Source organism: Astyanax mexicanus, chromosome 1 (genome assembly GCF_023375975.1).
Source record: "Astyanax mexicanus isolate ESR-SI-001 chromosome 1, AstMex3_surface, whole genome shotgun sequence".
In the NCBI taxonomy this organism is placed as follows: Eukaryota; Metazoa; Chordata; class Actinopteri; order Characiformes; family Acestrorhamphidae; genus Astyanax; species Astyanax mexicanus.
In genome coordinates, this window is record NC_064408.1 from 18,189,077 (window position 1) to 18,201,491 (window position 12,415).

The following is a 12,415-nucleotide window of genomic DNA, read 5'->3' on the forward strand; positions in this document are numbered from 1 at the left end:
TTTTAAAATCCTCTTGACATCTAATGTAATTAATACATTTAAATGGGATTGGATTGTTTTTAATGTCAAAGTAATACTGACTGATGCCACTTGAAGCTGCAGATCATTCTTCTCTTGCAGCAGAGACACCATTTTCTCCTCAAGCTCCTTCTTTTTGGCCTCAGCCTTGGCCAGATCTTCCTTGCATTTTGCGAAATCATCTTTCATGTTGGCCAGCTCCTTCTCAGTCTCAGCACTCTTCAACAGAGGCTTGATCTTGTAGTACACCTTCATCCATGGCCAGTGTTTGACATTCATGAATGAGCGGATGTTGTACTGGATGGTGTAAATGGATTCCCTGGAACAATAAAATAATGTATTGTTATTCAACCGTCTTTTCAGATATTTAAATGAACTACAGTGTGTAACATTATTTAATTTATTAGAGCTGTGTATAAGTGTCAGTTTAGTGTCCATGTACAGTGAAAGTTATTGCTATTGATTATTGTGTCACAGGTATCTTTTTAAATACCTCCTCTCCATCATCTTTACAAACTCTCTTCTCATGAGATAACCGCGGCAAAGAGCTTGAGTCATTGTGACCAGAGAAGCCAGTTTCTCATCTCGCATCTCTTCAAGAGTTCCCAGTAGACCAGCTTTGAAGAACACCTGAAAGGAAGAGGAGGATTTTTTTACAATATTTTTGGAATATTGAGTGATTGCACTTTTGTTGATCTTTTAACCTCCTTTTTTGAAAAATCACCTTTGTGTGACCAAATCTGTACTCGTCATGGTCGACATCAATGGACCCTAGAAGTTTCTCAGAGGCCTTCTTGTTGTCAATAAACTGACCCTCAGGGATGACACTGGCATTCAGCACTTTGTATCTGTGAGAAAATATAACAGGTTTCAGCTCTACTTTAGATAAAGGAAAAGAAAGAGCTTTACGTTTCTTCAGTTTCCTCTCTACCTCTGTTTGAAGTCACCATAAAGGATTCTGCTGGGGAATCCCTTTCTGCAGATTCTGATACCTTCCAGCACACCGTTACATCTAAGCTGGTGGATAACCAGGAAGTTCTCCATGAGACCTGACAAATACAAAAAGAGTAAACATTACTCAAAATCGTTTATAAAACCACAAGAAAACTGTAATTTCATAAATATTCAAAAAACACTAGGGACTTTACAGCATGGATTTAAATTGAATCTTTACCTGGAGTCTTGGACTCATTGGGAATCAGGCAACGCACAAAGTGAGGATGTGTGCTCCTCAAGTTGGTCATTAGCTTGCCCAAGTTCTCCTGTGGAGTGATATAAATATTGGTATGCATGCTTTATTATATAAAAGCTTTGATCTAAATGATCTATTGTAACATACCCTGAACTGTGAGGACACAGTCTGCATGGAACCACCCTTCTTCTTGCCTCCCTTGCCTCCCTTAGGCTCTGTTTAAAACAGTTAATGAGGCAATGTTTGTGATTTCCAGACAAAATCCATGTTCAACAAACTATTTTTTTTTGTTATTGAAATTACCTTCAACAGCAGGTGGGTAGAGGGTAGCCAGCAGTTTCACTGCAGACTTCTGGTACAGCTGCAAAACAGACTCGTTCAGTGGGTCCTTGTTCTTATCCAGCCAGCCAGAAATGTTGTAGTCCACAGTACCAGCATAGTGAACCAGGGAGAAGTGGGCTTCAGCCTTGCCTTTGACAGGCTTGGGCTTCTGGAAAGCATTACACTTTCCAAGATGCTGATCATACAGCTTGTTCTTGAAGCTGGTGTCTGTAGCCTTGGGGAACATGCACTCCTCTTCAAGGATGGAGAAGATACCCATGGGCTGTTTTAAGAAAATACAAGTTAAAATTATTTCTGCTAAAATTAAAGGTTAGCTATTATGTTAATCAGATACTGAGTATGAAAGTATATTTTCTACTTACTTTCTCAATGAGCTCAATGCAAGCGGCCAAGTCCATGCCGAAGTCAATGAACTCCCAGACAATGCCCTCCTTTTTGTACTCTTCTTGCTCCAGGACGAACATGTGGTGGTTGAAGAACTGCTGCAGTTTCTCATTGGTGAAGTTGATACACAGCTGCTCCATGCTGTTGAACTAAATGTGTACAAAATAATGATATGTAAGTATTCATCATATTTTTAAAAACAATTTTACTTGTAATCACTGGAAACACTTACATCAAAGATTTCAAATCCAGCAATGTCCAGCACACCAATGAAGAAATTTCTTTGTTGTTTTGTGTCCAACATCTGGTTGATACGAATGACCATCCACAAGAACATCCTCTCATAGATAGATTTGGCCAGGGCGCTGACAGAATTGTACACCTAAAAGTGGAATATGAAACATATAATTATTTTTCAAGAAAAGTTTACATCTTCATCGCTAAATATTTTTGTATTAAATATACATCTTACCTGTGGCACGGTCTGTCCCTTTGTGACAAACTCATTTCCGACCTTCACTCTAGGGTAGCACAAAGCCTTCAGCATATCAGCGGAGTTCAAGCCCAGAAGATAGGCAATTTTGTCAGCCTCTGTTCAGGAGTAGTAAACATAACTACAGTCAGGAACTGTGATCAGTTTCATTTATGTGTAATAATAATAGTATTTGCACACTAAACAATAAGTATTAGAGTAAGATCTGAGTAAGTCTCACCCTCTGTGCCGTCAGGCTCAGCCTGCTCCTCACGCTGCTTTTGCTTGAACTTCATGTTGCCATGGTGGAGAACAGCTCCAGTAAATTTGTAGATGCCCATCTTCTCCTCATTAGTGAAGCCCAGAATGTCAATGGCAGTCTGAATAATAAAGATCAGCATTGAAATTCTAATAAAAAAAATGATTTACTATAATTTTACTGTAGTTTTCAAGAGTCTCTTACATCTGTGGCAACCAGCTCTTCCTTGTCATCAATGCTGGCCACTGTGATTTGACCCTGACTGCACATGGGGAAGTCATAGGGGTTGGTTGTGATGAGCGTCATTTCTGCAACAGAAAGGCTTAATATTAAACAGGTTCTTAAATATTTTGTGTCTGATAAAGAAATATTTTGCTATTTCTGGAGAGTTTCCTACCAATCAGCTCAGGTTTATGGTTGGTCATCATCTGGTAGAAGATGTGGTAGCCTCTCTCATCTGGAAGCTGGAATGATACTCTAGACTTCTCCAGCAGATCTGTTTAGACAATTAATCACTGTTATTTTCTAATTGGTAACAAGTAGAACCATAGAATTAATAAAATACTGCAAAAATGAATGCATTATTTATCAACTTACAGGTCTCAATATCAGCACTGGCCAGTTTGCCAGTGGTGCCAAAGTGGATTCTGATGAATTTACCCTTTTTAGGTAGAAAATAGAGACTGTTAAATACAATTTAATTGTCTAAATTTTATTTGTGTTACATGTTGCACTGTGTACTTGTACTGGACAATAAAAGCCTCTTGACTTGGCTTGAATTTGTAGACTGAGAACAGCACTACACCACAATATTTTTGTCAAAGTGAATTCCGTTGAAGTAAATAACTTACGAAACGAGAGGAGTTGTCATTTCTCACAGTCTTGGCATTACCATAGGCCTCAAGCAATGGGTTAGCAGCAATGATCTGGTCCTCAAGAGATCCCTGCAGCACACAATAATGTATCATTTAAATCAGTAGTTTAAAGTTTCATGATTCTGCAGATAAGATTTTTTACTTTTAGATTCATGTTTTACCTTCATTTGGCTGGAAGTTTGCTCTTTCTTCTTGTCACCTTGTACAGCAACTGTTGCAAAGTACTGGATGACACGCTTTGTGTTCACAGTCTTTCCAGCACCGGATTCTCCACTGGTTTTAAATACAAATTCTTCTTTATTCGTTTATGCAAAATAACAGAAATCGATCTGACCGTTTATAGTTTATTTTGAATTTATAATGTCTTGTGAATACTTACGTGATCAGGACAGACTGGTTCTCTCTGTCTGTAAGATGAAAATATAGTAATGAATTTACATGAGTGCATATATAGTTTCTCAGAACTTTCTCTTCTCTTTATATGTTCTAACTTACCAGTAAGCATGAACTGGTAGGCATTGTCAGAGACAGAGAAGATGTGGGGTGGGGCCTCCATGCGCTTTTTGCCTCTGTAGGCAGCCACCACTTCTGCGTCATACACTGGAAGCCACTTGTAGGGGTTCACAGTCGCGCAGAACAGTCCAGAGTAGGTCTGAGGCAGATTTAAACAGATATATCTTTTATAGTCACTGCATGTTTTGTACATCTTTGAATCACACTAAAGAAATATAAATGACTGTGCAATCATGAAATGCATTACTTACGTAGATCATCCATGCTGCATAACGCTCTTTAAGGTTATACAGCACAGAGGCTTCATTGAGATGGGTCATCATGGCCATGTCCTCAATCTTGTCGTACTTGGGAGGATTCATGGGGCTGACATCATCCTCCTTAACTGTTCTCTCCTGTTAGAAAATAAAATAAAGTATGGTTAGTTTAGACACTGTCTGTGATATAATAACATACAATTCTGCAATAATGCTCACCTCCTTGGTGTCAAGAACTTCAACAACGACTTTGCCGCCATCTCTGCTCTTGATTGTACCCTTAAGGTACAACTCTTTTACATCAGCTACATAGCAAGCAGCCTTGGCATCAAAGGGCTTGCTTTGAGCCTCAATTCTCTCCTTCTCAGGTTTTCGGAGGTAGATGGCAGCTTTGCCATAAACGGCCATCTCCGCGTCCGTACTCATGGTGGCTGTTTACTTTTAATTAGAAGAAGAGACATAAAAAGTGGCTTTACACCTACATTTATTGTTTTGAAAAAAATCTAAATTTTTAAGTATCTAGCACGGGCTGTAATGAGCTATAGATGTCAGAAACACTGATTAAGCCTAGTCTTGGATTACACAGGATTTTGATTTTCATAATGTAAAATTTAGCCTAAGACTGGTATTCCCTTTCAAGGAAGTGTGTGATAACTGTGTATGCAGCTCCAGAGTTCAGTACAGTTGCAATCATCTATTTAAATATTTTAAGTACTGTGTTATTTGTATAGCTGTGTCCACTTGCAGTACAGTATCTTAATTTAATGTCAATATATTAATCTAGGATCTTCACAATGTTACTCTTAAAAATGGTAGCCAGGGTATATCCAAAACAAATATTGTATATAATAGTCTCATTACTGGAGGCATAGCTTACATACAATGAGACACTTTTTATGCTCTGATGAAAACATAAAATATTATGGTTATTAGTGAAAAAAATACAAGTTTCTTACGTTTTTTCGCCCAAGACCAGAGGAAATTTCCACAGCCCTTGAAATAAAAATATAGAAATGAATTTCACGCTTTACAGCTTTATTATCTAAAGTGCCATTAAATTAAAGTGCCATTAAACAGGCCATGCTGTCTCTTACCACTGGCAGGAACTTCTTAGGTCTCCTCTGCAGCCCGTACAGCTCCCCTCCAGCTTATATTGAGGTTGATGTGCACACTAAGCAGAATCCATTAAAGGCAGGCTCAGATCTTTTGCCTTTTTTAAGGTCTCATAAAACCCACAGCCTTACTGCTTCTCAAGTGACTCATCTAATGATCAAATTAATATTTCACCAACATCAAACTGTCAGTTCAGTGTACCTTGTATATGTGTATGTTATCTAATTATTTTTTAGCATGTGTTTGTCATAGGTATCATGCCTATTTTTTGCTTTAATAAATTGTAATATTATAAATAATCATGCTGATATATTTTTCACATTTCTTTAATTCAGCAAGAAATATTATTAAATGTTAGTACACTGCTTGAAACTATTTAAAGCCTATTAATAACTTATCCAAGTGGCCTATTTGCTTTCACTGAAACTCATAACTCCTTTTTTGGATGGAGATACAAGCCAAAAAATGTAATGGCTGGACTTCAAATAAAAGTGACAGATTCATTGCAAGGCATGAGAGCAAGTTGCACATGTTGCAAAGGTCATGTATTAAAATATAGTAGCTGATTCTCCTTTATTTTCTTTTAATCACTTTATAATCACTTTATTTTCTATACTTCTTGTAGGTTGGTATCCATTGCATTATTTCAGAAAATCTTACTTAATTTAACCCTTTAACATCCACAGACCAGACAGTAGGTACAGACCTCCATTCTTCACAAATTTTAATATATGAATGAACTCAATAATAGAGCCATATAGTCTGTATAGAATTGTTTATTCTTAACAGCTCTGTGTGCATGGCACTGCTGTATACCTGCTGTATATAATGCATGTTTGGAGCTTCATGTAATGAGTCCAAACATGTATAAGGTCACTATGATCCCTGGAATCTTCTCAATGCATATTAAACAAACTACACAGAAGTAAAGGACATAGGCTATATATTTACAAGTATTAGCAGTAGATAATTATCATATATGAAATTATACTATGAAATTGTAGAAGAAGCCTTATAAACAAGTATATTTCAAGGTGAGTTGAACATTGTTACATTGCATAAAATTGACACCAGTGTATTTGTATAATGGGCATAGCTAAAAGCATATGCTGTAACAGTAAGGATTGTGTTCAGTTTATTTAACTGTGATGTGGCCACTGTGGTTAATGAGAGTTACCGCCTTGCGGATTTTTTCTATGAATGTTTTATGGTTTATGTTTTTATGAGTCTTCCACCAGAGGGGAATTTCTAGATGAGGTGATGTCCAAGTTTAGAGGGATCAGCTGTAATTTTGCTTGCACACTTCATCGCCCAGCTGTTGTAAATGTCTTGAAACATTATGTGTGGCATGTCCCTTTGGGGAAGGAGTGTGCCAACTGTGGCCAAGCAGTCAGCAAGCACAGAAATGAGCCTTTATCTAAAGCCTTTATCTAAACCAGTTCCTCCAACAAACCCAACCAAATAAATTAAGAAGGACATAGTTTCTGAAAATAATCCTGGTGCTCAGTTCATTTGTAGTCTGTAGCCTTTGGCACAATGCTCAGTGTGCATTGTCTCCCCCCTTTTGCGGGCTGAGGCAGAAGCTTTCATGTTTCACCTGGGGCTCTCTGTTCAAATCGCCCCTAGAGGTGCACAACTTTGGGATGGTGTATGTGCTGCCACAGGGACAGACTTACAGCTCTGCTGCCTCCTTAGTGCAACAGTAGGTAGTTTACATTCAAAAATCCACTATGCACTTGCGTTTGATTCATTCCTGTGCAGTGGATAAACCAAACCATATGGTTATTGATGATGAAAGAACAGACTCGATGATTACAGTGTAAAACTGGAAAATGAGGCTCTGGCATGTTGGACTTCTATTCAGGAAGAACATTTTTGGTGATTGAGGATTTGTTCCCTTCTTATTCCAGGTCCCTGTATATGGTGGTTCCCACTAACTTGAGCCCTCAGTAGAAAAAATGAGCCTCTTAAGTCCAAATCCATCTCTAACATCTTCTTTGTGTTCAGCATTAGGTGGCTGCTGCTGCTGCATCAGGATACCAGCTGTTCCACTTCCTTAATGTAGGCAGACTTAAAAGGTCTAGTACAATGGTGTTATCTGCAGGATCTTCACAGCTGGATCCTTACAGACACAGTCATTGGTGTAGATGCTGAAGAGACACACAGCCTTGTGAAACTCCACTACTGAAGTCTATGGTTCTGTCCATCAGGACATGGTGTCTGGAACCTGCAGTAGCACTGACACTATGTTGTTGAATGCCGAGCTGAAGTCCACAAACAGATGTCTAGCAAAAGTTGCATGACTGTTGAGATACTGCCGCACAAAGTGCAGGGCTATGTTCACTGGATCATCTACTATTAGCTCTGTAAACAAACTGCAGGGGATCCAGCGTGGGGGTAATAATATACTTTAAGTAGACTAGTACCAGACATTCAAAGACCTGAAGCATTTTGGCACAGGGCAGAGGTCCTGTAATTTATTGAAAATGTTTGGTGCAAGTTGGTCACATCAGTGCTTTAGGGAGGTTCTGGGGCGTTTCTCACCTTCTGTCTACTGAAAATGTCCTGTTCAATGAATGATGAGCAGAAGAGAGGGTTGTGAGAGCCAGGTTGGAATAAAGAGTGGTTGACTGGGAGATTATTTTTTTTTTTTTTTAGCCTTTTTCATCTGTATGTAGGAAAGAGGTGAATGAGACAGCAAGTGTACCCCTTCCTAAACAATTATGCCTTAAAAAAGGTTACATCGATAGACTTGTTTTTAGCTACAACTACCTAGCTAGTTTATGGCTTCTCTCCTACCCACACACATGCACACTTAAGTGGAATCATACGTTTGTCTAATGCTACACAGAAATAAATATCTGTTTTCTACATAATTGTGGAAGGAGTTATATATTTTCTCAATTTGTCATTGCTGTGTGAAACCAACTTAAACAACTGGAAAATCTACAGTATCACCAACACCCACAATATGGCCAATCTAAAACTCTGGTCCTGGTAATTTTCCTGCTCAAAATTGATTTAACTGATCTGATAATTACCAGGTTTTGTCAGTCTGAAAGGAAGGAATATCCCACAACTATAATAGTTGCAAGCCTTCAGTTCCTACACCCATATTTAGGAAGCTATTTTTATTTTATTAAAAAAACAAGAGCTTTGGGAGGGTGGGCACAGTGATCTCTTGTTAACTGTTAACTCACACCACTCTCACACATTCATTTGGGTTTGTTGACAGTTGGTAGGTGGGGTGCTGATGCCTCATGTCTGGCTTTCCCGTTTAATCTAGGCTCCTATAGCATGGCCTCCCAGAGTCACTGTCGGCACTCTGTTTAACCTTACATATTATTTCTGCCCTTTAGACCTGCTCACGCACCATGGAGCCACCTGCGTGTGTCAGTCATCCTCGCGCAAGGTCGAAAGCTTCACCATGTAATACTCTCTTTCCTGAGCCTATATCCCTTTAACCATTAATTCCCCTAATAAGATTGATCCCTGCACAATATTTTACTAAATAACATTATTACTACTAACAAATCAAATTATGCTTAATTATACCTATTTATATAGTTATATACAGAGGTGGAAAAAGTACTGAAAACATTTTATTAGGTAAAAGTACCTTTACTTTGCTAAAATTCTACTCAAGTAAAAGCAAAAGTACCCATCTAAAAAGCTACTCGAGTAAAAGTAAAAAAGTACTCAATTTAAAATATACTTTGAGTAAAAGTTAAATAGTTACTTTTAATTATTTGATGTAAAAAAGTACAACAAATTATAAATGAAATCATTTTTAAAGAACTATTATTCCACATAATAGTTTGGACCTTTCCGGCAGTATTTGTTCAGACCACCCCATAAAACATTTTCAAGAACAAGTGGCATAGATTTCTATGATCCAATTATTTTCTTTTATGTTAAAAAGTTATGGTCATAAAGGTGACTATAAACCATATTTTTTATAGTTTTACAGTTATTATTATTTTTATTTGTCTTTGCTTTAACTGATTTTTTTACATTTAAGCAGATTGTTTATTGTTCCCAATAAAAACTTAAGGAGTTATCATTAAAAACATCATACCAAATTATACAAAAAATGTTGGTCGGCGCATGCACAGTGCCGTAAAGAAGCACATATTGATAGGTAGCATAACTCGACAGATCACCGGTTCCCTGGAGCCGCACGCACAGACCCCAGGCTACACAGCTGATCCACACAGCGTCTCTCCCGCTAATAGTAATAAACACTGCTGGGAAAAGTTCAGCTGCGCGACCATGGAGAAGAAAACAGTAAACACAAACTGCGTGATAAAATCACCGGAACATAAAGACAGCAAACATTATAAGGCATTTCTCTCACCACCAAGACTTTCAGAAAGGTAAACTACGTTTGTGGATGCAGGTTAAGCACGTAACATAGCGCAGCTCTGTTAGCTAGATTAGCCAGCTAACTAACTTGTTAGCTAACATAGGCAGTTTGATATGTGGGGGCAGTTTGGGGGGGTGGTGTGCGCAGTTCTTATGGCAAGCGTGAGAAATACCATGTGTGAGCGTGTGAACTCGCTGAGGTGCTTGTGTCACATGCTCAAAGCGTGAGACTTGACATGTACATATTTATAAAAGTTATTTTATTTTCCATTACTTATTTTTCTTAATAGTACTACATCAGCATGACTAGTATTAGCAGCAGTAGAATAGTAATGGTGACAGTAGGGGTTGTTGTAGTAGTAATATTAGTAATAGTAGTTGCAGTAGTGGTTATTTAAGTTGTAGAAAAGTTGTCATTTAGGAATAATATCAGTAATAGTAGTAGTAGTAGTAGAAGTAATTTTTACTAGTGGTGTTTAATATTTACTAGTAGTCATTTTATTAGAAATAATTTTAGTAGTAGTAGCAGTAGTAGTAGAAATGGTTGTTGGACAAGACCTCACACAAAGACACTTTTTACAGATTTTAATCTTTAATCACTCTTTAATTGTTGGTTATTAATAAAACCCCAAACCCCCAATCTCACCACCCCTACCTAAAACCACCCCCCACAAACACACACACACATACACATCTGCCCTGAATAAAATAGCATGGATGTAAACAATCAGTGGATGGGAGCACACTATTACTAGTTGTAAGAGCTTTATACTCAAAACAAGTCAAGATATATATAGCTCCTTAAAAAAATAAGAGAACTCCTCCAAATGATCAGTTTCTCCAAATTTACTATTTACATGTATTTTTGTTTTGCTGTTTAATTCTTAAAACTACTGACAACATATCTTTCAAATTCCAATTACAAGGATTGCCATTTAAAGCATTTATTTTCAGAAAATGAGAAATGGTCAAAATAACTAAATATGCAGTGCTTTCAGACCTCAAATAATGCAAAAAAAAAAAAAAAAAAATTATTAAGAAACGGACAACAACACACGTTTTAAGAGTGACCTACAAAAAATGACAAATGGCAGCTGGTGTGAAGTGCACAGCAAGAACAGTTTGAAATAAGTTTCAAGAGGCAGGGCTCAAGTCATGTGAACCTAGAGAAAAGCCCTTCCTCAATGAAAAGCAAAGAAGAGCCAGGCTGAAGTTTGCAAAGGCCATAAGGATTGGCTCATAGAGGACTCGAGTAAGATCATCTTGTCTTATGTGTCCAGATTTGATGTTCAAAAGCCATCAAACAAAGCTGAACTGCTTGAATTTTGTACCAGGAGTGGCAAAGTCTTACCCAAAAGCAGTATAAAAGACTGGTGGAGATGCCAAGATGCATGAAAGCTGTGATTAATAAGTCAGGGTTTTTTCACCAAATATTGATGAATATTTATGAACTCTCCCTGAATGTAAACTTGTATTGTTGTTGTTTCTTCGGGCTTTTCACACCTGTAGTTCGTTTCTCTGGTCCAAATCAGTTGATGAGTTTGTTTACTTGGAGCGTTTTCTTCCTCTCTTTGGTTTGATTTTACACAGGCATCGTCGTAAACGCGAGCACATTGTGTTTTCTGATTGGTCAGAGCTGTCTGGCGTGGAAGATAGAAAGTAAATATAACGAGAAGATCTGTATAAGATTCTGTATATCTGTGAAGTGCAATTGTGTTTACAATTGGACGTGCAGCACAGATGTACACCTAATAAACAGTTACACATCTGGGAGCAGTGAATGCTGTACATACCACACTCACCGTGAAACATGAAGCATGAAGCAGCAGCAGACATTGTTCATAACCAGTGTTCTCAAGTCTCACGCTTTGAGACCCCCCCCACATTGAACAACTGAAGAACTGTGCGCGTCCCGCCCCCCCATTAAACAACTGAAGAACTGCGCGCACCCCAAACCCCCCGTTGAACAACAGAAGAAGAACAACCCCCCCAAAAGTATACGCCTTATCAGCAGTTTAGCTTAAAACAAAAGAAGCATATTTGATAGCTGGGGCAGATGGAGACCAGATCATATTCTCATCACAAGCAAACTGCTCCAGAGTTTGTTTGGCCCGGGCCAAGACTACCTCCTTCAGCTGGCCTCGTTGCAGTGTTTTGCAGTGTTGCAATTACTGTTTTCACACCTGCTCAAACCAACAAGGGTACAAAAGAGTTCGTTTTCTCATTTCTCATTTTCTGCAAATAAATGCTCTAAATGAAAATATTTGTTTTTGGAATATGAACGATATGTTGTCAGTAAAATTTAGAATAAAACAATAATGACCATTTTTAGCCACAGTTTGGGGTGCACACATAAGTATAAGATGTAGCTATATGTAGATATATCTATACTGCATTTTACGGACTATAAGGCGCACAGTAAGGCGCATTATCAATGAACATCTGTTTTCTGGTCTATTTTCATACATAAGATGCACTGGATTATAAGTCGCATTTTATGCGACAATAATAAGGAACAAGGGTGTCGCCATATTTCACTTCTAATTCTGCAGGTCTCGCCATTGGGGGGGTGGTAAACAAACTGTCATAAAAAAATAAAAATATTTCAAATTCAAACAGATTTCT

General features: G+C 38.0%; 1 protein-coding gene across 2 annotated transcripts in view; it reads right to left on the reverse strand.

The window, feature by feature from the left end:
• Nucleotides 1–5,474, reverse strand: part of LOC103029724 (myosin heavy chain, fast skeletal muscle-like) — a 28,948-nt gene extending 23,474 nt beyond the window's left edge. For both annotated transcript variants that reach the window (XM_049473409.1, XM_049473403.1), the window contains exons 1-22: nucleotides 5,407–5,474; nucleotides 5,269–5,305; nucleotides 4,532–4,750; nucleotides 4,307–4,450; nucleotides 4,038–4,194; nucleotides 3,922–3,949; nucleotides 3,704–3,815; nucleotides 3,519–3,611; nucleotides 3,265–3,328; nucleotides 3,065–3,163; nucleotides 2,872–2,975; nucleotides 2,650–2,788; nucleotides 2,409–2,527; nucleotides 2,169–2,318; nucleotides 1,915–2,085; nucleotides 1,514–1,814; nucleotides 1,358–1,425; nucleotides 1,193–1,280; nucleotides 950–1,067; nucleotides 743–866; nucleotides 512–648; nucleotides 82–337 (exon numbers count right to left, since the gene is read on the reverse strand). In XM_049473409.1, coding sequence (XP_049329366.1) covers nucleotides 82–337; nucleotides 512–648; nucleotides 743–866; nucleotides 950–1,067; nucleotides 1,193–1,280; nucleotides 1,358–1,425; nucleotides 1,514–1,814; nucleotides 1,915–2,085; nucleotides 2,169–2,318; nucleotides 2,409–2,527; nucleotides 2,650–2,788; nucleotides 2,872–2,975; nucleotides 3,065–3,163; nucleotides 3,265–3,328; nucleotides 3,519–3,611; nucleotides 3,704–3,815; nucleotides 3,922–3,949; nucleotides 4,038–4,194; nucleotides 4,307–4,450; nucleotides 4,532–4,738 — 2,679 coding nt within the window. In that variant the 5' untranslated portion in view covers nucleotides 4,739–4,750; nucleotides 5,269–5,305; nucleotides 5,407–5,474. The remainder of the gene's footprint in view (nucleotides 1–81; nucleotides 338–511; nucleotides 649–742; nucleotides 867–949; nucleotides 1,068–1,192; nucleotides 1,281–1,357; nucleotides 1,426–1,513; nucleotides 1,815–1,914; nucleotides 2,086–2,168; nucleotides 2,319–2,408; nucleotides 2,528–2,649; nucleotides 2,789–2,871; nucleotides 2,976–3,064; nucleotides 3,164–3,264; nucleotides 3,329–3,518; nucleotides 3,612–3,703; nucleotides 3,816–3,921; nucleotides 3,950–4,037; nucleotides 4,195–4,306; nucleotides 4,451–4,531; nucleotides 4,751–5,268; nucleotides 5,306–5,406) is intronic.
• Between the last annotated feature and the right edge of the window lie 6,941 nt (nucleotides 5,475–12,415).